This window comes from Scyliorhinus torazame, chromosome 22 (assembly GCF_047496885.1).
Source record: "Scyliorhinus torazame isolate Kashiwa2021f chromosome 22, sScyTor2.1, whole genome shotgun sequence".
NCBI classification, from domain to species: domain Eukaryota; kingdom Metazoa; phylum Chordata; class Chondrichthyes; order Carcharhiniformes; family Scyliorhinidae; genus Scyliorhinus; species Scyliorhinus torazame.
The window spans coordinates 19,489,486-19,517,351 of record NC_092728.1 but is presented as its reverse complement, the minus strand read 5'-3'; the positions used below and the strand labels follow the sequence as shown (position 1 = coordinate 19,517,351).

At 56.8% G+C, this 27,866-nt stretch overlaps 1 protein-coding gene across 1 annotated transcript in view; it reads left to right on the top strand.

Moving 5' to 3' along the window:
* LOC140398946 (serine/threonine-protein kinase pim-3-like) overlaps positions 1-14,675 on the top strand; it is a 16,659-nt gene extending 1,984 nt beyond the window's left edge. The window contains 6 exon segments of the mRNA XM_072487941.1: positions 1,169-1,275; positions 4,623-4,673; positions 9,719-10,085; positions 12,469-12,645; positions 13,509-13,633; positions 13,635-14,675. Of these exon segments, the coding sequence (XP_072344042.1) occupies positions 1,169-1,275; positions 4,623-4,673; positions 9,719-10,085; positions 12,469-12,645; positions 13,509-13,633; positions 13,635-13,976 (1,169 nt within the window). The 3' untranslated portion in view covers positions 13,977-14,675.
* Positions 14,676-27,866: the final 13,191 nt, after the last annotated feature.

The following is a 27,866-nucleotide window of genomic DNA, read 5'->3' as shown; positions in this document are numbered from 1 at the left end:
GAGAGAGTGTGTGAGAGAGAGTGTGAGAGAGCGAGAGAGAGAGCGAGAGAGAGAGTGAGAGAGAGTGTGAGAGAGAGACAGAGAGAGTGAGAGAGACTGAGAGTGTGAGAGAGAGACAGAGTGTGAGAGAGAGAGACTGTGTGAGAGAGACAGAGAGAGAGAGTGTCTCTCAGAGACTCCTCCACAAGTTAACACTGCGGCTGGGAGAGAGAACGGCAATTCCGAGAGTCAGTGGTACAGAGTGTGAGGGGCAGAGTGTGAGAGATAGGGAAAGAGATAGAGAGAGGGGCAGACACAGAGGCAGAGTGTGAGAGATAGGAAAAGAGATAGAGAGGGGCAGACACACACAGGCAGAGTGAGAGGGCAGCACGTTAGCACAGTGGTTAGCACAGTTGCTTCACAGCTCCAGGGTCCCAGGTTCGATTCCCGGCTTGGATCACTGTCTGTGCGGAGTCTGCACGTCCTCCCCGTGTGTGCGTGGGTTTCCTCCGGGTGCTCCGGTTTCCTCCCACAGTCCAAAGATGTGCAGGTTAGGTGGATTGGCCATGCTAAATTGCCCATAGTGTTGGGTGGGGTTACTGGGTTATGGGGATAGGGTGGAGGTGTGGGCTTGGGTAGGGTGCTCTTTCCAAGAGCCGGTGCAGACTCGATGGGCTGAATGGCCTCCTGCACTGTAAATTCTATGAGAGGCAGAGTGTCAGAAACAGACAGAGAGAAAGAGATAGAGAGACAGACAGGCAGAGTGTGAGAGATAGGGAAAGAGACAGAGAGAGAGAAACAAAGAGAGAGACACAGAGAGAGAGACAGAGTGTGAGAGATAGGGAAAGAGATCGAGAGAGAGGCAGAGTGTGAGAGAGAGAGACAGATAGAGGCAGAGTGTGAGAGAGAGAGAGACAGATAGAGGCAGAGTGTGAGAGAGACAGATAGAGAGGGGCAGAGTGTGAGAGAGAGAGACAGATAGAGGCAGAGTGGGGGTGACACAGAAACGAGGTGTGTGTGAGCGGGAGCCGATGGGAAACCGGGTTAATTCTCATTTGGAACGACAGAGGCGGCAGCAGAGATGTCAGGCTGATGTTTGATTCTGTGTATTTGTAATAATTTTGTTAGTGAAGCTGCGATCATTGAGTGGAATGTAATTCTCCTGTTCTCTCTGACTTACTTCCTGCAGTGAAGCAGAGAGACTCCTTTGACAAGCTCTACAGAGTGGGCATTCAGCTGGGCAGTGGTGGATTCGGCACCGTTTACTCCGCTGTCAGCATCTCCGACGGGAAACCGGTGAGACAGGAGGGCACAGAGAGGAATGTTCGTCCAATAAACACAGATGTACACACTCACTCACTGTCACTCCCACACACTCACTCCTCTCGCTCTCTCTCAAACAAACACACACACCCAGACACAAACACACACACACACACACCCAGACACACACACACACACCCAGGCACAAACACACATACCCACCCAGGCACAAACACACATACCCAGACACAAACACACACACACAAACACACACACACACACACACACACACACACAAACACACACAAACACACACACACACCCAGACACACTAAACACACACACAGACACAAACAAACACACACACACCCAGACACAAACACACACACACACACACACCCAGACACACACACACACCACCAGACACACACACACAGGCACAAACACACACACACCCAGACACACACACCCCCACACACACACACAGACACAAACAAACACACACAGACACAAACAAACACACACACACACCCAGGACACACACACACACACCCAGACACACACACACACACCCAGACACACACACCAGACACACACACTCACCCAGACACAAACACACACACCCAGACACAAACACACACACCCAGACACAAACACACACACCCAGACACAAACACACACACAACACATTCACCAGACACAAACACACACACACACACCCAGACACACACTCACCCAGACACAAACACACACACCCAGATACACACAAACACACACACCCAGACACAAACACACACACACACCCAGACACACACACACACCCAGACACACACACACCACACACCCAGACACAAACACACACTCACCCAGACACAAACACACACTCACCCAGACACAAACACACACTCACCCAGACACAAACACACACTCACCCAGACACACACACACACACACCCAGACACAAACACACACACACCCCAGACACAAACACACACACACTCAGACACAAACACACACACACCCAGACACAAACACACCAGACACAAACACACCCAGACACAAACACACCCAGACACAAAACACACCCAGACACAAACACACCCAGACACACCCAGTCACAAACACCAACACACACCCAGACACAAACACACACACCCCAGGCACAAACACACACTCACCCAGGCACAAACACACACACACACACACACACAGACACAAAACACACACACACACACACACACACACACACACACCCCAGACACAAACACACACACTCACCCAGACACAAACACACACACACACACCCAGACACACACTCACCCAGACACACACACACACACACACCCAGACAACAAACACACACACACACCCAGACACAAACACACACACACACCCAGACACAAACACACACACACACCCAGACACAAACACACACACACCCAGACACAAACACACCACTCACCCAGACACAGACACACCACACACCCAGACACACACACTCACCCAGACACACACACACACACACCCAGACACAAACACACACACACACTCACCCAGACACAAACACACACACACCCAGACACAAACACACACACACCCAGACACAAACACACACACACACCCAGACACAAACACACACACACACCCAGACACAAACACACACACACACCCAGACACAAACACACACACACACCCAGACACAAACACACACACACCCAGACACAAACACACACTCACCCAGACACAAACACACACCCACACCCAGACACAAACACACACACACACCCAGACACAGACACAAACACACACACCCAGACACACACACCCAGACACAAACACACACACCCAGACACAAACACACACACCCAGACACACACACTCACCCAGACACAAACACACACACTCACCCAGACACAAACACACACATACGAAAAACAACACACCCAGACACACACACACACACACTCACCCCAGACACACACACACACACACACCCCAGACACAAACACACACTCACCCAGACACAAACACACACCCCCACACAAACACACACCCCCACACAAACACACACCCAGACACAAACACACACACACACCCAGGCACAGACACAAACACACACACCCAGACACACACACCCAGACACAAACACACACCGCCCAGACACACCACCCAGACACAAACACACACACCCAGACCCAAACACACACACCCAGACACAACACACACACCCAGACACAAACACACAACACCCAGACACACACACTCACCCAGACACAAACACACACACACACCCAGACACAAACACACACACTCACCCAGACACAAACACACACACTCACCCAGACACAAACACACACCCAGACACAAACACACACACACCCAGACACAAACACACACACACCCAGACACAACACACACACACCCAGACACAAACACACACTCACCCAGACACACACACACACACACAAACACACACACTCACCCAGACACAAACACACACTCAAACCCAGACACAAACACACACACACACCCAGACACAAACACACACAGACACACACACACCCAGACACACCACACCCACCACACAGGCACACACCAGACACAAACACAGGCACACACCAGACACAAACACAGGCACACACCCAGACACAAACACAGGCACACACCCAGACACAAACACACACACACCCAGACACAAACACACACACACCCAGACACAAACACACAGACACAAACACACACACACACCCAGACACAAACACCCCCCATATACAAACACACACACACACCCAGACACAAACACACACAGACACACACACACACCCAGACACAAACACAGGCACACACCCAGACACAAACACACACACACCCCCAGGCACAAACACACACACACGCAGACACAAACACACACACAAAGAACAAATAAAAGTACAGCACAGGAACAGGCCCTTCGGCCCTCCAAGCCCGTGCCAACATGCTGCCCGTCTAACCTAAAATCTTCTACACTTCCTGGGTCCGTATCCCTCTATTCCCATCCTATTCATGTATTTGTCAAGATGCCCCTTAAACGTCACTATCGTCCCTGCTTCCACTACACCTCCTCCGGCAGCGAGTTCCAGGCACCCACTACCCTCTGTGTAAAACGCAGACACATACACACGCAGACACAAACGCGCACACTCATCTAGAAGCTTCCGGTTTTAGTGCAATAATTTATAAAATACAAGCACCAGCAGGAAATGTTTACATCGGCGGGGATGTTTTTTCCTGGCCAGAGAGACCGCGCTAACTATAAATGAAACTTGATTTAAATACAGAAACATTGAGGAAGTGTTTGCTGTCAGTGAATTTGGTTAATTTGGATCCTGTTTCTGTGACAGGTGGCTGTGAAATATGTGGCCAGCAAGAAAGTGACATCATGGGGTCATCTGGTGAGTTTCAAATAATTTATTATTTGGGGCTGGTTTAGCACACTGGGCTAAATCGCTGGCTTCAAAGCAGACCAAGGCAGGCCAGCAGCGCGGTTCAATTCCCGTACCAGCCTCCCCGAACAGGCGCCGGAATGTGGCGACTAGGGGCTTTTCACAGTAACTTCATTTGAAGCCTACTTGTAACAATAAGCGATTTTCATTTCATTTAAATCAAGGACTGTGAATCCAACTGAGGTGTGGGGGGAGGGTCAGGTACAGAGTGAGTGAGAGAGACAGTGGCCTGGTCACTATTTGACTCTCTCCCTCTCTCTGCGCTGTATTTCACTCCCTCCTTTCTCATTATCTTCGGGTGATGTGAGTTTTGTTTTTTTTCTCTGTGACGTCAGCCTGGGGAAACCCCGGGAAAGCGAGGCAGCAACGAAAACAATCTGGTTAAAGGTGAAGCCGCCTCCCGGGGTGTCCCCCGGCGGGGGTTTCAGTATGACACTGATGGAGTTTTATTCCAGTTCAAACCTCGTGTTCCAGCTCCCCCCCCCCCCTCCTCCCAGCCCACTACCCCCCCCCCAGCCTCCTCCCCACCACCCCCCAGCCTCCTCCCCCCCCCCCCAGCCTCCACCCCCACCCCCCCAGCCTCCCTCCCCAGCCACTTCCACCCTACTCCCAGCCACTACCCCCCCCAGCCTCCACCCAGCCACTACCCCACCCCCCTCCCAGCCACTAGCCCCTCGTCCCCCGTTCCCCCCCAGCCACTACCCCACCCCCCCCAGCCACTACCCCCCCCCCAGCCACTACCCCCCCCCAGCCACTACCCCCCCCCCCAGCCACTACCCCCCCCCCCCAGCCACTACCCCCCCCCCAGCCACTACCCCCCCCTCCCAGCCACTACCCCCACCCCCCCAGCCACTACCCCACCCCCCCCAGCCACTACCCCACCCCCCCAGCCACTACCCCACCCCCCCAGCCACTACCCCACCCCCCCAGGCCACTACCCCACCCCCCCAGCCACTACCCCACCCCCCCAGCCACTACCCCACCCCCCCAGCCACTACCCCACCCCCCCAGCCACTACCCCACCCCCCCAGCCACTACCCCACCCCCCCAGCCACTACCCCACCCCCCCAGCCACTACCCCACCCCCCCCAGCCACTACCCCACCCCCCCCCAGCCCACTACCCCACCCCCCCAGCCACTACCCCACCCCCCCAGCCACTACCCACCCCCCCCAGCCACTACCCCACCCCCCCAGCCACTACCGCACCCCCCCCAGCCACTAGCCACTACCCCACCCCCCCAGCCACTACCGCACCCCCCCAGCCACTACCCCACCCCCCCCCAGCCACTACCCCACCCCCCCAGCCACTACCCCACCCCCCAGCCACTACCCCACCCCCCAGCCACTACCCCCCCCCCAGCCACTACCCCCCCCCCCAGCCACTACCCCACCCCCCCCAGCCACTACCCCACCCCCCCCAGCCCTACCCCCACCCCCCCAGCCACTACCGCCATCCCCCCCAGCCACTACCCCATCCCCCCCAGCCACTACCCCACGCCCCCAGCCACTACCCCACGCCCCCAGCCACTACCCCACGCCCCCAGCCACTACCCCACCCCCCCAGCCACTACCCCACCCCCCCCAGCCACTACCCCCACTCCCCCAGCCTCCTCCCAGCCACCGCCCCACCAGCCTCCTCCCAGCCACTACCCCACCCCCCCAGCCTCCTCCCAGCCACCGCCCCCCCCCAGCCTCCTCCTAGCCACTACTCACCCCCCAGCCTCCTCCCAGCCGCCTCCTCCCAGCCACCCCCCCAGCCTCCTCCCAGCCACCCCCCCCAGCCTCCTCCCAGCCACCCCCCCCAGCCTCCTCCCAGCCACCCCCCCCAGCCTCCTCCCAGCCACCCCCCCCAGCCTCCTCCCAGCACCCCCCCCAGCCTCCTCCAGCCACCCCCCCCCCCCAGCCACGTTCCCCCCCCCCCCCCAGCCACGTTCCCCCCCCCTCCCAGCCACGTTCCCCCCCTCCCAGCCACGTCCCCCCCCCTCCCAGCCACTACCCCACCCCTCCCAGCCACTACCCCACCCCCTCCAGCCTCATCCCAGGCACTACCCCCGCCCCCCCAGCCTCCTCCCAGCCACTACCCCCCCGCCCCCCCAGCCTGCTCCCAGCCACTACCCCCCCCGGCCCCCCTCCCAGCCACTAGTCCCCCCATCCCCGTCCTCCCAGCCACTAGCCCCCCCCGTCTCCCCCTCCCCCCCCCCTCCCCAGCCACTACACCACCACCCCAGCCACCACCCCACCCAGCCTCCTCCCAGCCACCCCCCCCCCAGCCACTACCTCACCCCCCCACCCCCCCCCCGTGGGAGCGAGTCCCACATTCCCCCCACTCCCCGTGGGAGCGAGTCCCACATTCCCCCCACTCCCCGTGGGAGCGAGTCCCACATTTCCCCCACTCCCGTGGGAGCGATTCCCACATTCTCCCCACTCCCCGTGGGAGCGAGTCCACATTCTCCCCACTCCCCGTGGGAGCGATTCCCACATTCTCCCCACTCCCCGTGGGAGCGAGTTCCACATTCTCTCCCCACTCCCCGGGGGAGCGAGTTCCACATTCTCCCCACTCCCCGGGGGAGCGAGGTCCACATTCTCCCCACTCCCCGTGGGAGCGAGTCCCAATTCTCCCCACTCCCCGTGGGAGCGAGTTCCACATTCTCCCCACTCCCCGTGGGAGCGAGTTCCACATTCTCCCCACTCCCCGGGGGAGCGAGTTCCACATTCTCCCGACTCCCCGTGGAGCGAGTCCCACATTCTCCCCCACTCCCCGTGGAGCGAGGTCCACATTCTCCCCACTCCCCGTGGGAGCGAGTTCCACATTCTCCCCACTCTCCCGTGGGAGCGAGTTCCACACTCCCCCCACTCCCCGTGGGAGCGAGTCCCACATTCCCCCCCCACTCCCCGTGGGAGCGAGTCCCACATTCCCCCCACTCCCCGTGGATTACAATTGGAATACTGTGCACTGTTTTCAATGTGTTAAAAAGGGTTGTGAGGCATTGGGGAAAGAGTAAAAATAGACTTAGCAAGACAGTGCGGCGCTCCCTCAGCACTGACCCTCCGACATGCGCGCTCCCTCAGCACTGAACCTCCGACAGTGCGGCACTCCCTCAGCACTGACCCTCCGACAGTGCGGCGCTCCCTCAGCACTGACCCTCCGACAGTGCGGCGCTCCCTCAGCACTGACCCTCCGACATGCGCGCTCCCTCAGCACTGACCCTCCGACATGCGCGCTCCCTCAGCACTGACCCTCCGACAGTGCGACGCTCCCTCAGCACTGAACCTCCTACAGTGCGGCGCTCCCTCAGCACTGACCCTCCGACAGTCCGGCGCTCCCTCAGCACTGACCCTCCGACAGTGCGGCGCTCCCTCAGCACTGACCCTCCGACAGTGCGGGGCTCCCTCAGCACTGACTCTCCGACAGTGCGGAGGCTCCCTTAAGCACTGACTCTCCGACAGTGCGGAGCTCCTCAGCACTGATCCTCGACAGGGCGGCTCTCCCTCAGCACTGACCCTCTGACAGTGTGGCGCTCCTCTGCACTGACCCTCTGACAGTGCGGCGCTCCCTCAGCACTGATCCTCCGACAGCACGCCGCTCCCTCAGCACCGACCCTCCGACAGGGCGGCGCTCCCTCAGCACTGACCCTCCGACAGTGCGGCGCTCCCTCAGTGCTGACCCTCGGGATCGTGCGACGCTCTCTCAGCACTGACCCTCTGACAGTGCGGCGCACCCTCAGCACTGACCCTCCGACAGGGCGGCGCTCCCTCAGCACCGACCCTCCGACAGTGCGGCGCTCCCTCAGTGCTGACCCTCCGACAGTGCGGCGCTCCCTCAGCACTGACCCTCCGACATGCGCGCTCCCTCAGCACTGACCCTCCGACATGCGCGCTCCCTCAGCACCGACCCTCCGACAGGGCGGCGCTCCCTCAGCACTGACCCTCCGACAGTGCGGCGCTCCCTCAGTGCTGACCCTCGGATCGTGCGACGCTCTCTCAGCACTGACCCTCTGACAGTGCGGCGCACCCTCAGCACTGACCCTCCGACAGGGCGGCGCTCCCTCAGCACCGACCCTCCGACAGTGCGGCGCTCCCTCAGCACTGACCCTCCGACAGTGCGGCGCTCCCTCAGCACTGACCCTCCGACATGCGCGCTCCCTCAGCACTGACCCTCCGACATGCGCGCTCCCTCAGCACTGACCCTCCGACAGTGCGACGCTCCCTCAGCACTGACCCTCCTACAGTGCGGCGCTCCCTCAGCACTGACCCTCCGACAGTCCGGCGCTCCCTCAGCACTGACCCTCCGACAGTGCGGCGCTCCCTCAGCACTGACCCTCCGACAGTGCGGGGCTCCCTCAGCACTGACTCTCCGACAGTGCGGAGCTCCCTTAAGCACTGACTCTCCGACAGTGCGGAGCTCCCCTCAGCACTGATCCTCCGACAGGGCGGCTCTCCCTCAGCACTGACCCTCTGACAGTGTGGCGCTCCCTCTGCACTGACCCTCTGACAGTGCGGCGCTCCCTCAGCACTGATCCTCCGACAGCACGCCGCTCCCTCAGCACCGACCCTCCGACAGGGCGGCGCTCCCTCAGCACTGACCCTCCGACAGTGCGGCGCTCCCTCAGTGCTGACCCTCGGATCGTGCGACGCTCTCTCAGCACTGACCCTCTGACAGTGCGGCGCACCCTCAGCACTGACCCTCCGACAGGGCGGCGCTCCCTCAGCACCGACCCTCCGACAGTGCGGCGCTCCCTCAGTGCTGACCCTCGGATCATGCGACGCTCTCTCAGCACTGACCCTCGGACAGTGCGGCGCTCCCTGAGCACTGACCCTGAGAACGCGTCAGCCTCGGTTTTTCCTGTTGATGCCCGCGTGACCATCCGTTGGGGGACAGCAGTAATTGGGTGACCCTATTTCTGGATTTGAGGGGGAAACGGGTGAATTTGATGAGGTGCTGATTGGGCCGCATGCCTCCGGATCTGACCACCTCTGTCCTTCCCACCGGCAGAACGACAGTCCTGTGCCTCTGGAGATCATCCTGATGCAGAAGGTGGCTTCCCCGGAGCACCGGGGGGTGATCCGGCTGCTGGACTGGTTCCCCCGGCCCGACGGCTTCCTGCTGGTGATGGAAAGGCCGACCAATGCCAAGGACCTCTTCGACCTGATCACGGAGCAGGGGCCGCTGGGCGAGGAACGCGCCCGCTCCTTCCTCCGGCAGGCTGCCGAGGCGCTGCGCCACTGCCATGCCTGCGGTGTCACGCACCGCGACATCAAGGACGAGAACTTCCTGGTCGACCTCCGCACCGGCGAGCTCAAGCTCATCGACTTTGGCTCGGGGGCCCTCCTGCGCGACACCGTCTACACCGATTTCGATGGTGAGTCTCCCGGACGAGCCGCTCCCACCCTGTCCCCTTGTCCATTCCCACATCTGCGAAGCCACAGCAGGGTCCGATGTTTTTTTTTTTAATTTCACCCGCCGGGATCTCATTGTTTGCGCAAAGCAAGATTCGACAGCCAGCTTTGCGAGCACCGAACCCAGGTTTTCCTCGTAACTTTTGGCGGGATGAGGGATGTGAATTGAGGGTTCACTGCTCGAGTTGCAGACTGCGCGGGTGGAGCCCCCCATACAGATTTACTTGGCCTCCAAAATTGTGGCCCCTCGGGATCTTTCTCTGTCTCATCTGTCCCTCAGCACTGACCCTCCGACAGTGCGGCGCTCCCTCAGCACTGACCCTCCGACAGTGCGGCGCTCCCTCAGCACTGACCCTCTGACAGTGCGGTGCTCCCTCAGCACTGTCCCTCCGACAGTGCGCCGCCCCCTCGGCACTGACCCTCCGACTGTGCGCCGCCCCCTCAGCACTGACCCTCTGACAGTGCGGCGCTCCCTCAGCACTGACCCTCCGACAGTGCGGCGCTCCCTCAGCACTGACCCTCTGACTGTGCGGCGCTCCCTCAGCACTGACCCTCTGACAGTGCGGCGCACCCTCAGCACTGACCCTCTGACTGTGCGGCTCTCCCTCAGCACTGACCCTCTGACAGTGCGGCGCTCCCTCAGCACTGACCCTCTGACAGTGCGGCGCTCCCTCAGCAACGACCCTCCGACAGTGCAGCGCTCCCTCAGCACTGACCCTCCGACTGTGCGCCGCTCCCTCAGCACTGACCCTCCGACAGTGCGGCGCTCCCTCAGCACTGACCCTCCAACAGTGCGGTGCTCCCTCAGCACTGACCCTCCGACAGTGCGGTGCTCCCTCAGTGCTTACCCTCTGATCGTGCGACGCTCTCTCAGCACTCACCCTCCGACAGTGCGACGCTCCCTCAGTGCTGACCCTCTGATCGTGCGACGCTCTCTCGGCACTGACCCTCCGACTGTGCGCCGCTCCCTCAGCACCGACCCTCCGACAGTGCGGCGTTCCCTCAGCACCGACCCTCCGACTGTGCGCCGCTCCCTCAGCACTGACCCTCCGACTGTGCGGCGCTCCTTCAGCACCAACCTCCGACAGTGCGCCGCTCCCTCAGCACTGACCCTCCGACTGTGCGGCGCTCCTTCAGCACCAACCTCCGACAGTGCGGCGCTCCCTCAGCACTGACCCTCCGACAGTGCGGCGCTCCCTCAGCACTGACCCTCCGACAGTGTGGTGCTCCCTCAGCACTGACCCTCTGACAGAACGGCGCTCCCTCAGCACTGACCCTCTGACAGTGCGGCACTCCCTACTGACCCTCCGACTGTGCGCCGCTCCCTCAGCACTGACCCTCCGACTGTGCGGCGCTCCCTCAGCACTGACCCTCCGACAGTGCGGTGCTCCCCCAGCACTGATCCTCCGACAGTGCGGCGCTCCTTCAGCACCGACCTCCGACAGTGCGGCGCACCCTCAACACTGACCCTCTGACAGAACAGCGCTCCCTCAGCACTAACCTCGGACAGTGCGGCGGTCCCTCAGCACTGACCCTCTGACAGTGCGGCACTCCCTCAGCACTGACCCTCTGACAGTGCGGCACTCCCTCAGCACTGACCCTCCGACTGTGTGGCGCTCCTTCAGCACCAACCTCCGACAGTGCGGCACTCCCTCAGCACTGACCCTCTGACAGTGCGGCACTCCCTCAGCACTGACCCTCCGACTGTGTGGCGCTCCCTCAGCACTAACCTCGGACAGTGCGGCGCTCCCTCAGCACTGACGCTCCGACAGTGTGGTGCTCCCTCAGCACTGACCCTCTGACAGTGCGGCGCTCCCTCAGCACTGACCCTCCGACTGTGCGGCGCTCCCTCAGCACTGACCCTCCGACAGTGCAGCGCTCCCTCAGCACTGACCCTCCGACTGTGTGGCGCTCCTTCAGCACCAACCTCCGACAGTGCGGCGCTCCCTCAGCACTGACCCTCTGACAGTGCGGCGCTCCCTCAGCACTGACCCTCCGACTGTGCGGCGCTCCCTCAGCACTGACCCTCCGACAGTGCGACGCTCCCTCAGCACTGACCCTCCGACTGTGCGGCGCTCCCTCAGCACTGACCCTCCGACAGTGCGACGCTACCTCAGCACTGACCCTCCGACATTGAGGCAGCTCCCTCAGTACTTGCACTGCGGTGGGGGTTAGGGCGGGTGATGAGTGTCAGAACGTGATAGATTTGGGGGGAGGGGGCATCAAAGATTGAATATCCTGAACCAAGATCGAGAGGAATAAATAGCCTCATGATGAACCTTGTTTTGGTTTTAATCTCGTCCCCTCTCTGTCTCTCTTTCCCTCTCTCTCTGATCGGAATGCCAGGCACCAGAGTGTACAGCCCACCAGAATACATTCGGCACCGTCGCTATCATGCCCGCTCCGCGGCCGTCTGGTCCCTTGGGATCTTACTCTATGACATGGTCTGTGGTGACATCCCCTTCGAGCGAGATGAGGAAATCCTGGCAGGAGAACCTCAGTTTCCCGCAAGCATCTCAAAGGGTAAGTGGCAGGGCAGGAAGGAGGGGGGGGGGGCAGCAAGGAGAGGGGTGGGGAGGGCAGGAAGGAGAGGGGGGGGGGGGGCAGGATGGAGAGGGGGGGGATGCGATCCGGAGGATCATGAGAAATAGGAGCAGGAGGAGGCCTTTCAGCCCCTTGAACCTGTCCCGCTTCATTCAATAGGATTGGGGAATCCACTCCACTTTCGTATCCGTTTCTCCCTCGACCCCCCTCATCGAGCAGAGATCTGTCTAACTCGGCGATGAATGTAGTCGATGAGGCGCAGCCCCCACTTCTGCCGAAGGAGGTGGGGGGGATTCGACAGACTGACCCCTCTCTGGGCCAAGAAATTCCTCCTCTCCGTCTTCAACAGGATACCCCTTATTCTCAAACTGTGCCCACAGCACCCCCCCCCCCCCCCCAACCCTCTCAGAATCCGACACGTTTCAACGGGATCACCTCTAGTTGTTCGAAACCCCAATGGGTACAGGACCCCGACCTGCTCAACCCCTTTCCTCATCGGACACACCCCCTTCATCCCGGGAACCGGTCCCGAGAACCTTCTCCCAATGGCCTCGAGAGTATCCACTCCTTAAGTAAGGGTAAGGAAGCCGGAGGTTAACGCAGTACTCCAGGTGCGGAAACGCCAATACCCCGTACCGTTGGAGCGTGGGTTCTCGACTTTTATACTCCCATCCCCACTCTGCGTTAAAGGGGACACTCCATTTGCCTTTGCAAACACACCCTGTACCAGTCTGGTGACCTTTTGCAATTCACGTCCCTCTCATTCTCGCGACCATTTCTTTACCAAGATGTGATTTTTAAACAATTGCCATCTTCTCTATCTCTCCCGCTTCCCTCCGCAGAGTGCCAGGAGCTGGTAAGATGGTGCCTCTCCATGCGACCTTCGAACCGACCCACCCTCGAGCAGATACTGTACCACCCGTGGCTGCAGAGGGAATCGCCCAGGCCCAAAGCTTTGGGCCTCTGGGTGCACGGGGGAGAATCCGACTGTAGCTCCAGCCAAGAGAGCCTGGAATCAGGTTATGGACACTCTCTGCTGCCCTCATGAGGAAGCAGCAGGAACAACCTTGACCGGGAACTTGCGGGATCACCACGTCAACAGCGACAGAGCTCGGCGACAAAAGTTGGCCCCAGGACGAGTGATAACTCCTGCTGTGCTTCTTCCAATTGTGGTTTCTGAAACATGTCTGCCTGTGATGGGCAGACAGGGGTCTTGGGTTGACAGTCTTGCACCGCAAGATGGCGCCTCGGACAGAGTGGCACTCCCTCAGCACTGGCCCTCCGACAGTGCGGGGCTCCCTCAGCACTGACCCTCCGACAGTGCGGCGCTCCCTCAGCACTGGCCCTCCGACAGTGCGGCGCTCCCTCAGCACTGAACCTCCGACAGTGCGGGGCTCCCTCAGCACTGACCCTCCGACAGTGCGGCGCTCCCTCAGCACTGGCCCTCCGACAGTGCGGGGCTCCCTCAGCACTGACCCTCCGACAGTGCGGCACTCCCTCAGCACTGGCCCTCCGACAGTGCGGCGCTCCCTCAGCACTGACCCTCCGACAGTGCGGCGCTCCCTCAGCACTGACCCTCCGACAGTGCGGCGCTCCCTCAGCACTGACCCTCCGACAGTGCGGCGCTCCCTCAGCACTGACCCTCCGACAGTGCGGCGCTCCCTCAGCACTGACCCTCCCACAGCGCGGCAATAATGGGAATTATAAAATGCTGGGGATTTTAGAGCAGTTTGTCATGAATTACAGGGGCGGCAGGAAATTGATGTTAAAGGAGCTGACGCCCCCCATGACTGATCAGCCATCACTCATCCATTCGTTCAGAATTTTGTCTCATTAAATGTATATATATTTATAACATATTGTGACTTTGGGTGGTGGCTTTTTGCTTCAGCGAGCCGAGCCTGGGTAAAACAAACTGTTTCAAATAGGACCCTCAGACACTCGTTTTCCTGTTTCTCCCCCATTCTCACTTGCGGGTTTTACAGTTCTGGAGGCGGTGTGTGTGTGGTGGTGGGGGGGGGGGGGGGGGGGGGGGGCACTGATTTGGACCGGTGTGCACGTTCGGGGGGGGGGGGGGGGGTAGAAAGCAAGGCAGTGGTTCAATCCCACTGCGATGCACACTGTAGCCGGATTGCCGAGGAGGAAGTGTGGGGTGTGGGGAAAGTGGCAGGGCGAGCAATGCCTTCGGGGAGTCTCGGGGGTGGGGGGAGGAAGTGATCTGAGGTGGTCTCCGATCCTGGTGAAGAGCTGGGTTCGTCTGGGAGGCAAACGCCTCGGCTGTTGATACCCGTGTGTCATTGTGAACCTGTTAATACCCGTGTGTCATTGTGAACCTGTTAATACCCGTGTGTCATTGTGAACCTGTTAATACCCGTGTGTCATTGTGAACCTGTTAATACCCGTGTGTCATTGTGAACCTGTTAATACCCGTGTGTCATTGTGAACCTGTTAATACCCGTGTGTCATTGTGAACCTGTTAATACCCGTGTGTCATTGTGAACCTGTTAATACCCGTGTGTCAGTGCGAGGCTGCAGCTGACGCCAGGTTTACATTTCAGCGAGAGGTTGCTGATGAATCGCTGTGTCGGTTGGAGTACCAACGTCATTTTGTCTCCAAAGGAGGCCATTGAACTACCTGTATATTATGTTTTGTGTGTGCTTAATAAAATTAAACAACTGTTCAATTATCAGTCTGTGTGTGCGAGTGCGAGTGAACAGGAGGAGGCCCATTCAGCCCCTCTCGAGCCTGTTACACAGGAACAGGAGGGGCCCCATTCAGCCCCTCTCGAGCCTGTTACACAGGAACAGGAGGGGCCCCATTCAGCCCCTCTCGAGCCTGTTACACAGGAACAGGAGGGGCCCCATTCAGCCCCTCGCGAGCCTGTTACACAGGAACAGGAGGGGCCCCATTCACCCCCTCTCGAGCCTGTTACACAGGAACAGGAGGAGGCCCATTCAGCCCCTCTCCAGCCTGTTACACAGGAACAGGAGGAGGCCCATTCAGCTCCTCTCGAGCCTGTTACCCAGGAACAGGAGGGGGCCCATTCAGCCCCTCTCGAGCCTGTTACACAGGAACAGGAGGAGGCCCATTCAGCCCCTCTCAAGCCTGTTACACAGCAACAGGAGGAGGCTCATTCAGCCCCTCTCGAGCCTGTTTCACAGGAACAGGAAGAGGCCCATTCAACCTCTCTCGAGCCTGCTACACAGAAACAGAAAGAGGCCCATTCAACCCCTCTCGAGCCTGTTACACAGGAATAGGAGGGGCCCCATTCAGCCCCTCTCGAGTTTGTTACACAGGAACAGGAGGAGGCCCATTCAGCCCCTCTCACGCCTGTTACACAGGAACAGGAGGAGGCCCATTCAGCCCCTCTCGAGCCTGTTACACAAGAACAGGAAGAGGCCCATTCAACTCCTCTCGAGCCTGCTACACAGAAACAGGAAGAGGCCCATTCAACCGCTCTCGAGCCTGTTACACAGGAACAGGAGGGGCCCCATTCAGCCCCTCTCGAGCTTGTTACACAGGAACAGGAGGAGGCCCATTCAGCCCCTCTCGAGCCTGTTACACAGAAACACGAAGAGGCCCATTCAGCCCCTCTCGAGCCTGTTACACAGGAACAGGAGGAGGCCCATTCAGCCCCTCTCAAGCCTGTTACACAGCAACAGGAGGAGGCCCATTCAGCCCCTCTCGAGTCTGTTACACAGGAACAGGAGGGGGCCCATTCAGCCCCTCTCGAGCCTGTTACACAGGAACAGGAGGGGGCCCATTCAGCCCCTCTCAAGCCTGTTACACAGAAACAGGAAGAGGCCCATTCAGACCCTCTCGAGCCTGTTACACAGGAACAGGAGGAGGCCCATTCAGCCCCTCTCAAGCCTGTTACACAGCAACAGGAGGAGGCCCATTCAGCCCCTCTCGAGCCTGTTAGACAGAAACACGAAGAGGCCCATTCAGCCCCTCACGAGCCTGTTACACAGGAACAGGAGGAGGCCCATTCAGCCCCTCTCAAGCCTGTTACACAGCAACAGGAGGAGGCCCATTCAGCCCCTCTCGAGTCTGTTACACAGGAACAGGAGGGGGCCCATTCAGCCCCTCTCGAGCCTGTTACACAGGAACAGGAGGGGGCCCATTCAGCCCCTCTCAAGCCTGTTACACAGGAAGAGGCCCATTCAGACCCTCTCGAGCCTGTTACACAGGAACAGGAGGAGGCCCATTCAGCCCCTCTCAAGCCTGTTACACAGCAACAGGAGGAGGCCCATTCAGCCCCTCTCGAGTCTGTTACACAGGAACAGGAGGGGGCCCATTCAGCCCCTCTCGAGCCTGTTACACAGGAACAGGAGGAGGCCCATTCAGCCCCTCTCGAGCCTGTTACACAGCAACAGGAGGAGGCCCATTCAGCCCCTCTCGAGTCTGTTATACAGGAACAGGAGGGGGCCCATTCAGCCCCTCTCGAGCCTGTTACACAGGAACAGGAGGAGGCCCATTCAGCCCCTCTCAAGCCTGTTACACAGGAACAGGAGGAGGTCCATTCAGCCCCTCCCGAGTCTGTTACACAGGAACAGGAAGAGGCCCATTCAGCCCCTCTCCAGCCTGTTACACAGGAACAGGAGGAGGCCCATTAAGCCCCTCTCGAGCCTGTTGAACAGGAGGAGGCCCATTCAGCCCCTCTCGAGTCTGTTATACAGGTACAGGAGGGGGCCTATTCAGCCCCTCTCGAGCCTGTTACACAGAAACAGGAGGAGGCCCATTCAGCCCCTCTCGAGTCTGTTACACAGGAACAGGAGGGGGCCCATTCAGCCCCCCTCGAGCCTTTTACACAGGAACAGGAGGAGGCCCATTCAGCCCCTCTCGAGCCTGTTACACAGGAACAGGAGGAGGCTCATTAAGCCCCTCTCGAGCCTGTTGAACAGGAGGAGGCCCATTCAGCCCCTCTCGAATCTGTTATACAGGAACAGGAGGGGGCCTATTCAACCCCTCTCGAGCCTGTTACACAGAAACAGGAGGAGGCCCATTCAGCCCCTCTCGAGTCTGTTACACAGGAACAGGAGGGGGCCCATTCAGCCCCTCTCCCGCCTGTTACTCTGGAACAGGAGGAGGCCCATTCAGCCCCTCTCAAGCCTTTTACACAGGAACAGGAGGAGGCCCATTCAGCCCCTCTCGAGTCTGTTACACAGGAACAGGAGGCAGCCCATTCAGCTCCCTCTTGAGCCTCGAGGGTTGAATGGCCTCCTCCTGTTCAGTGCCGGTACAAATCAGTGGCGAACGCTGCCACCTGCTGGTCACCCGAATACTCTGCCTGGTGTCCAGGGCTCAAAGTCAGTCAGGCAGGTTTGGTTTGTGAAGCTTGCTAAGGATCAGGGGGAGAGAGAGACATTGACAGAGGGGCGGGAGTGGAGGTGTTCATGCAATCACAAGGATGACATAGCTGGGCCCTTTGGCCCATTATGCCTCTGCTAGTCCTTTTGAAAGCGTTCTCGAATTAGTCCGGTGCTCTGTGCCCCTCTCTCTTGTTCAGGGCCAGGGTTTAGAAACCTCCAAAGTATATCATGGCGTTCACCTGACCTACAGCTGTTTATTGATTTTAGTTACGATGAGCACAAGCCCCTGCCTTTCCGGAGTTATTCAACAGAGTTCTTAGGTGCTTTTAATCAAGAAACAAGCTTTATTCTACAAATTTAGTTAACATTTTTTTTTTTTTAATAAATATTTTATTGAAAATTTTTGGTCAACCAACACAGTACATTGTGCATCCTTTACACAATATTATAACAGCACAGATAACAATGACCTATTTTATATAAGCAAAAAACAAAAAATGAATAAATATTAAATAACAAAAATGAAAACTAGCCCTAATTGGCAACTGCCTTGTCACAAGTTACACCCCCCCCGCCCACCCCTCCCCCCCCCCCCCCCCCCCGCCCCCCCCCCCCCCCCAAATCCTGGGCTGCTGCTGCTGCCTTCTTTTTCCCCTTCCATCTATCTATCCGCAAGGTATTCGACGAACGGTTGCCACCGCCTGGTGAACCCTTGAGCCGACCCCCTTAGGACGAACTTAATCCGCTCTAGCTTTGTAAACCCCGCCATGTCATTTATCCAGGTCTCCACCCCCGGGGGCTTGGCTTCTTTCCACATTAGCAATATCCTGCGCCGGGCTACTAGGGACGCAAAGGCCAAAACATCGGCCTCTCTCGCCTCCTGCACTCCCGGCTCTTGTGCTACCCCAAATATAGCCAACCCCCAGCTTGGTTCGACCCGGACCCCCACTACTTTTGAAAGCACCTTTGTCACCCCCATCCAAAACCCCCGTAGTGCCGGGCATGACCAAAACATATGGGTATGATTCGTTGGGCTTCTCGAGCACCTCGCACACCTATCCTCCACCCCAAAAAATTTACTGAGCCGCGCTCCAGTCATATGCGCCCTGTGTAATACCTTAAACTGAATCAGGCTTAGCCTGGCACACGAGGACGACGAGTTTACCCTACTTAGGGCATCCGCCCACAGCCCCTCCTCGATCTCCTCCCCCAGCTCTTCTTCCCATTTCCCTTTTAGTTCATCTACCATAGTCTCCCCTTCGTCCCTCATTTCCCTATATATATCTGACACCTTACCATCCCCCACCCATGTCTTTGAGATCACTCTGTCCTGCACCTCTTGTGTCGGGAGCTGCGGAAAATCCCTCACCTGTTGCCTCGCAAAAGCCCTCAGTTGCATATACCTGAATGCATTCCCTTGGGGCAACCCATATTTCTCGGTCAGCGCTCCCAGACTCGCGAACTTCCCATCCACAAATAGATCTTTCAGTTGCGTTATTCCTGCTCTTTGCCACTTTCCATATCCCCCATCCATTCCCCCCGGGGCAAACCTATGGTTGTTTCTTATCGGAGACCCCCCCAAAGCTCCAGTCTTTCCCCTATGCCGTCTCCACTGTCCCCAAATCTTCAGTGTAGCTACCACCACCGGGCTTGTGGTGTAGTTCCTCGGTGAGAACGGCAATGGGGCTGTCACCATAGCCTGCAGGCTAGTCCCCCTACAGGACGCCCTCTCTAATCTCTTCCACGCCGCTCCCTCCTCCTCTCCCATCCACTTACTCACCATTGAAATATTAGCGGCCCAATAGTACTCACTTAGGCTCGGTAGTGCCAGCCCCCCCCTATCCCTGCTACGCTGTAAGAATCCCTTCCTCACTCTCGGGGTCTTCCCGGCCCAAACAAAACCCATGATGCTCTTTTCAATCCTTTTAAAAAAAGACTTCGTGATCACCACCGGGAGGCACTGAAACACAAAGAGGAATCTCGGGAGGACCACCATCTTAACTGCCTGCACCCTCCCTGCCAGTGACAGGGATACCATATCCCATCTCTTGAAATCTTCCTCCATCTGTTCCACCAACCGCGTTAAATTTAACCTGTGCAGTGTGCCCCAATTCTTAGCTATCTGGATCCCCAGGTAACGAAAGTCCCTTGTTACCTTCCTCAACGGTAGGACCTCTATTTCTCTACTCTGCTCCCCTGGATGCACCACAAACAGCTCACTCTTCCCCATGTTCAATTTATACCCTGAAAAATCCCCAAACTCCCCAAGTATCCGCATTATTTCTGGCATCCCCTCCGCCGGATCCGCCACATATAGTAGCAAATCGTCCGCATACAAAGATACCCGGTGTTCTTCTCCTCCCCTAAGTACTCCCCTCCACTTCTTGGAACCCCTCAGCGCTATCGCCAGGGGCTCAATCGCCAGTGCAAACAGTAATGGGGACAGAGGGCATCCCTGCCTTGTCCCTCTATGGAGCTGAAAATATGCCGATCCCCGTCCATTCGTGACCACACTCGCCACTGGGGCCCTATACAATAGCTGCACCCATCTAACATACCCCTCTCCAAAACCAAATCTCCTCAACACCTCCCACAAATAATCCCATTCCACTCTATCAAATGCTTTCTCGGCATCCATCGCCACTACTATCTCTGTTTCACCCTCTGGTGGGGCCATCATCATTACCCCTAACAGCCTCCGTATATTCATGTTCAGCTGTCTCCCCTTCACAAACCCAGTTTGGTCCTCGTGAACCACCCCCGGGACACATTCCTCTATTCTCATTGCCATTACCTTGGCCAGGACCTTGGCATCCACATTTAGGAGGGAAATTGGTCTGTAGGACCCACATTGTAGCGGGTCCTTTTCCTTCTTTAAGAGAAGCGATATCGTTGCTTCAGACATAGTCGGGGGCAGTTGTCCCCTTTCCTTTGCCTCATTAAAGGTCCTCGTCAGTACCGGGGCGAGCAAGTCCAAATATTTTCTATAAAATTCGACTGGGAATCCGTCCGGTCCCGGGACCTTTCCCGTCTGCATGCTCCTAATTCCTTTCACCACTTCTTCTACCTCGATCTGTGCTCCCAGTCCCACCCTTTCCTGCTCTTTCACCTTGGGAATTTCCAGCCGATCCAAAAAGTCCATCATTCTCTCCCTCCCATCCGGGGGTTGAGCTTCATATAATTTTTTATAAAATGTTTTGAACACTTCATTCACTCTCTCCGCTCCCTGCTCCATCTCTCCCCCTATTTCCCTCGCTGCTCCCCTTTTCCTCAATTGGTGTGCCAGCAACCTGCTCGCCTTCTCCCCATATTCATACTGTACACCCTGTGCCTTCCTCCATTGTGCCTCTGCAGTGCCTGTAGTCAGCAAGTCAAATTCCACATGCAGCCTTTGCCTTTCCCTGTACAATCCCTCCTCCGGTGCTTCCGCATATTGTCTGTCCACCCTCAAAAGTTCTTGCAGCAACCGCTCCCGTTCCTTACTCTCCTGCTTCCCTTTATGTGCCCTTATTGATATCAGCTCCCCCCTAACCACCGCCTTCAACGCCTCCCAGACCACTCCCACCTGGACCTCCCCATTGTCATTGAGTTCCAAGTACTTTTCAATACATCCCCTCACCCTTAGACACACACCCTCATCCGCCATTAGTCCCATGTCCATTCTCCAGGGTGGGCGCCCTCCTGTTTCCTCCCCTATCTCCAAGTCCACCCAGTGTGGGGCGTGATCCGAAATGGCTATAGCCGTATACTCCGTTCCCCTCACCTTCGGGATCAATGCCCTACCCAGCACGAAAAAGTCTATGCGCGAATAGACTTTATGGACATAGGAGAAAAACGAGAACTCCTTACTCCTAGGTCTACTGAATCTCCACGGGTCCACACCTCCCATCTGCTCCATAAAATCTTTAAGCACCTTGGCTGCTGCCGGCCTCCTTCCAGTCCTGGACTTCGACCTATCCAGCCCTGGTTCCAACACCGTGTTAAAGTCTCCCCCCATTATCAGCTTTCCCGTCTCCAGGTCCGGAATGCGTCCTAGCATCCGCCTCATAAAATTGGCATCATCCCAGTTCGGGGCATACACGTTTACCAAAACCACCGTCTCTCCCTGTAGTTTGCCACTCACCATCACGTATCTGCCCCCGTTATCCGCCACTATAGTCTTTGCCTCGAACATTACCCGCTTCCCCACTAATATAGCCACCCCCCTGTTTTTCGCATCTAGCCCCGAATGGAACACCTGCCCCACCCATCCTTTGCGCAGCCTAACCTGGTCTATCAGTTTCAGGTGCGTTTCCTGTAACATAAGCACATCTGCTTTAAGTTTCTTAAGGTGTGCGAGTACCCGTGCCCTCTTTATCGGCCCGTTGAGCCCTCTCACGTTCCACGTGATCAGCCGAGTTGGGGGGCTTCCCACCCCCCCCCTTGCCGATTAGCCATCATCTTTTTCCAGCTTCTCACCCAGTTCCCACGCAGCTGTATCTCCCCCAGGCGGTGCCCCCCCGCCCATCCTCTCCCGTACCCGCTCCCCCCTTTCCCCAGCAGCAGCAACCCAGTAATTCCCCCCTCCCACCCCCCCCCCGCTAGACCCCCCGCTAGCGTAATTACTCCCCCCATGTTGCTCCCAGAAGTCAGCAAACTCTGGCTGACCTCGGCTTCCCCCCGTGACCACGGCTCGCACCGTGCGACGCCCCCTCCTTCCTGCTTCTCTATTCCCGCCATAATTATCATAGCGCGGGAGCCAAGCCCGCGCCTCTCCCTCGGCCCCGCCTCCCATGGCCAACGCCCCATCTCCTCTCCCTCCCCACCTCCCCCCATCACCCCCTGTGGGAGAGAGAAAAGTTACCACACCGCAGGATTAGAACATAAAACCCCTCTTCGCCCCCCCCCCATTCGCCCCACCACTTTGTCCAAACGTTCTTTTTAATAATCCACTCATTCCAGTTTTTCTTCTACAATAAAAGTCCACGCTTCATCCGCCGTCTCAAAGTAGTGGTGCCTCCCTTGATATGTGACCCACAGTCTTGCCGGTTGCAGCATTCCAAATTTTATCTTCCTTTTATGAAGCACCGCCTTGGCCCGATTAAAGCTCGCCCTCCTTCTCGCCACCTCCGCACTCCAGTCTTGATATACGCGGATCACTGCGTTCTCCCATTTACTGCTCCGGGTTTTCTTCGCCCATCTAAGGACCATTTCTCTATCCTTAAAACGGAGGAATCTCACCACTATGGCTCTGGGAGTTTCTCCTGCTCTCGGTCCTCGCGCCATAACTCGGTATGCTCCCTCCACCTCCAACGGACCCGCCGGGGCCTCCGCTCCCATTAACGAGTGCAGCATCGTGCTCACATATGCCCCGACGTCCGCACCCTCCACACCTTCAGGAAGACCAAGAATCCTCAGGTTGTTCCTCCTTGCGTTGTTTTCCAGTGCCTCCAACCTCTCCACACATCGTTTCTGATGTGCCTCCTGTATCTCCGTCTTCACCACCAGGCCCTGTATATCGTCCTCATTCTCGGCTGCCTTCGCCTTCACGACCCGAAGCTCCCACTCCTGGGTCTTTTGTTCCTCCTTTAGCCCTTCAATCGCCTGTAGTATCGGGGCCAACAGCTCTTTCTTCATTTCCTTTTTTATCTCTTCCACGCAGCGTTTCAAGAACTCTTGTTGTTCAGGGACGCATGTGAAACTGCCACCTTCCGACGCCATCTTGGTTTTTGCTTGCCTTCCTTGCCGCTGTTCCAAAGGATCCGCTGCAATCCGGCCACTTTCCTCTCCTTTTTCCATCCGTGTCCAGGGGGAATTCCCTTCTGGTTTACCGCACGGTGTTTTTAGCCGTTAAAATTGCCGTTGGGGCTCCTATCAAGAGCCCAAAAGTCCGTTTCACCGGGAGCTGCCGAAACGTGCGACTCAGCTGGTCATCGCCGCACCCGGAAGTCAATTTAGTTAACATTTTTATAAACACCCACACTAAACATTTTAATCAACTACAAACATAAATACCCCACACAGCTACAGGAATCTATGTATAACCCTTAATGAATTCCCCCTTAACTGTTCCAATTTAATAACAAGATCGCATTAACCAGAAACCCCTTTTCAAAGGTGTGGCCCCCGCACACGGCACTCTGAAACCAATCTCTTCCCCCCCCCCCACCCCCCCCCGATCCTCAGCAAGCTTCAGAAAACACTGGTACGGTCGCTCCTGTTTCCTTTCCAAAACAACAGGTTTGAATTCCTTCCAGAGAGTAATTCTCTCTTTTCAAGTCGCCAAGCAGTCTGGAAACCGCTTTTATAGTGAAGATAGAGAGACACTTCTTTTTCAACCTGTGCAATACAAAACCAGTTCAAAAACTCAAAACGAAGGTTAAACCAACTCCCAGAGCCACAGCCCAGCTCCACCCACACAATGACATCACTGAAGCCATGTGATGAGACAAAAACATTTCTTAAAGGGACACTCCTGTCATGATATGCACTCATGCACATAATGAGATACAGACAGGCAGTGACAGACAGCAAATCAACACACAGAACACAACCAATAACCAGGCAGAACACGAGAAGGGGGTTTCCCACTATAAAGCACACGAGGCATCAGCACTCCGCCTCTTTCCACTGGTGACAACTGTAGTGACAGTCAGGGTCTATACATCAGTTAGCACCTTCTACACGTGGCTCAGAGCTAGTCTGGCCTAGTTAGTTATAGTTAGCACACTTAGATTAGTAGAGTGTCAACCCACAGCAAGCTGTGTGCACTGCTCCAGAAGTTCAATAAAACGTATTGAGCTAACATCAAAGTTTGGAGTCTACTTTCCAGTACAACTGCATCCAGTTGCAGTCCGTGTTACCCCAGGGTGAATAACACATGGTACCAGTAGTCTACTTTAAGTAGCTTACCTCGGGTGATTCAGTGATGACCAGCAAGTGCCTTCCAGCGGCATGGAGAAGATCCAGGCCCCTCCACAGCTACGGATCTCCGGCAATCTTGGCGCCAACTGGCGGGTCTTCAAGCAGAGGTTCCTTCTCTCCATTGAGGCCTCAGACCTCGAGGATGTGTCCGATGCCAGAAAAATCACGCTGCTCCTATCAACAGCGGGGAACCAGGCCATCCAAATTTTCAACTCGCTCACTTTTGCCAACGGCGAGGAGAAGACCAAATTCAAGACCGCTGTAGCTAAATTCGACAGTCACTGTGAAGTTGAAACGAACGAGAGCTTTGAGCGCTATGTCTTCCAGCAACGCCTTCAGGGTAAGGATGAACCTTTCCTAATCCTTTATAACTCATCTCCGTATATTAGCGCAGTCCTGCAACTACGGTGACACCGCTGATTCCCTCATCAGGGATCAGATCGTGTTTGGGGTCCACTCCGACGCCCTGCGGGAGCAGCTCCTCAAAATTAAAAACGTGACCCGGCCAGTCGCAATCGAGACGTGTAAAGTGCATGAGCATGCGAGAAATCGGCACTCCCGTTTCAAATCGGCAGAACAGGGCCAACTTGCCTCCCACGAGGCAGAGAGTGTACAGGCCATCGCCCGGATGTGGCGCCTCAGTATCGATGAGGGCGGCCATTTCGCGGGCTTTTCCCGGGGTCCCACGCATGCGCACCACGGACGGGAGAACGAAGCGGCCGAAGACCAAACTGCGCAGGTGCGACGACGCACGGAGCGTACCGACGTCAACGTCATGACGTGCCCGAACTGCGGCACCGCCCACTTAAAGCGGCAATGCCCTGCAAAAGGCAGGCGATGTTTAAATTGTGCGAAGCCTGGACATTATGCAGCCTTGTGCAGGTCTGCACCAGCAGTCAAGGGCCAGCGATCCCGTTTCCAACGCAACCTCGTTCGATGTGTACAGCAAGGGCTACTGGATTCGGATCCTGGTAGCACCGCGGATCCAGAGGACGACTGCCTGGAGTCCCCATATCGAGTGGGCATCATTACTACATGTGAGTATGCCTCGTCAAATTCAGCAAGACGCCTATCCTCAATGTGGATTCTGTGGACGAATGTCATACACGTTAACTAATGCAGCATCCAGGTCAAGCTGGACACTGGTGCTTCTGCCAATCTCATCTCTCAAGCTGATTTTGACCGCATTAAGAAGCAACCCAAAATTCTTCCGCCAGCCTGCCAGCTCCTTGATTATAATGGCAATGCCATCACTGCATTAGGATCTTGTCATCTGTTTGTCTCCAACAAGACCATCAATGCCACACTGCGATTCGAAATCGTCAAGCCGGACAAGGCATCCCTGCTTGGTGCCCATGCATGCAAGCTACTCAACCTCGTGCAGCGAGTCCACGCCATGTCCTCTGCCAATGTGGATCTTCAGGCTGGCATTGATGAAATCCTGACACAATACCCGGATGTGTTCAGTGGGATGGGCACGCTGCCGTCCCGCTACAAAATCTTACTCAGGCCTGATGCCACGCCTGTGATCCATGCACCACGCCGGGTGCCGGCTCCTCTGAAGGAACGTTTAAAGGCGCAGCTGCAGGAGCTCCAAGACCAGGGCATCATCTCCAAAGTGACGGAACCGACTGACTGGGTCAGCTCGATGGTCTGTGTGAAGAAGCCCTCAGGAGAGTTGCGGATATGCATAGATTCCAAAGATCTTAACCGGAACATCATGCGGGAACACTACCCGATCCCGAAGCGGGAGGAACTGACCAGTGTTATGGCACAGGCCAAATTCTTCACGAAACTAGAGGCAACACGTGATTTCTGGCAGATACAATTGGACAAGTCCAACAAGAAGCTCTGCACGTTCAATACACCTTCCGGAAGGTACTGTTATAACAGGATGCCGTTCGGCATTGTTTCAGCCTCTGAAATCGTCCACAGGATCATGGAGCAGATGATGGAGGGCATTGAGGGTGTGCGTGTCTACGTAGGTGATGTAATCATATGGTCCACAACCCCCGAGGAACACATATCTCATCTCAAACAAGCCTTTCGACGTGTCCATGCCAGATCGTATCGTTATTCCTCGCAGTCTGCAGAGCTTAGTTGGCAAACAAATCCATGAGGGACACCTCGGTGTCGAAAAATGTAGACGCAGGGCCCGGCAGGCTGTCTATTGGCCTGGAATCAATCAGGACATATTCAATATGGTCCTCAATTGTGCGACCTGCCAGCGCTTCCAGCCTGCTCAGGCCTGCAAGGAGACATTTGCCAGGCATGGTATTCCGCTCACTATCATGAGTGACAATGGTCCCTGCTTGCACAGCCAGGAGTGGTCCAATTTCGGCAAGCTGTACCACTTCAAACACATTAGCTCAAGCCCACATTACCCGCAATCAAACAGGAAGATCGAAAAAGGGGTGCATATTGTGAAGCGACTGCTCTGCAAGGCTGCGGACTTAATCCTTGCACTGCTGGTATACAGGGCAACCCCTCTGTCCACCGGTATGTCTCCGGCACAACTCCTCATGAATAGGGACCTACAGACGACTGTTCCGGCCATACACGTACCAGACCTGGATCACCTCCCAGTGCTACAAAAGGTGAAGCAACTTCGGAACCGGCAAAAGCTGACGTACGATGCTCATGCTGCCGATTTAAAAACATAGAAAATACAGCACAGAACAGGCCCTTCGGCCCACGATGTTGTGCCGAACCTTTGTCCTAGATTAATCATAGATTATCATTGAATTTACAGTGCAGAAGGAGGCCATTCGGCCCTTTGAGTCTGCACCGGCTCTTGGAAAGAGCACCCTACCCAAACTCAACACCTTCACCCAACACCAAGGGCAATTTGGACATTAAGGGCAATTTATCATTGGCCAATTCACCTAACCTGCACATCTTTGGATTGTGGGAGGAAACCGGAGCACCCGGAGGAAACCCACGCAGACACGGGGAGGACGTGCAGACTCCGCACAGTCAGTGAC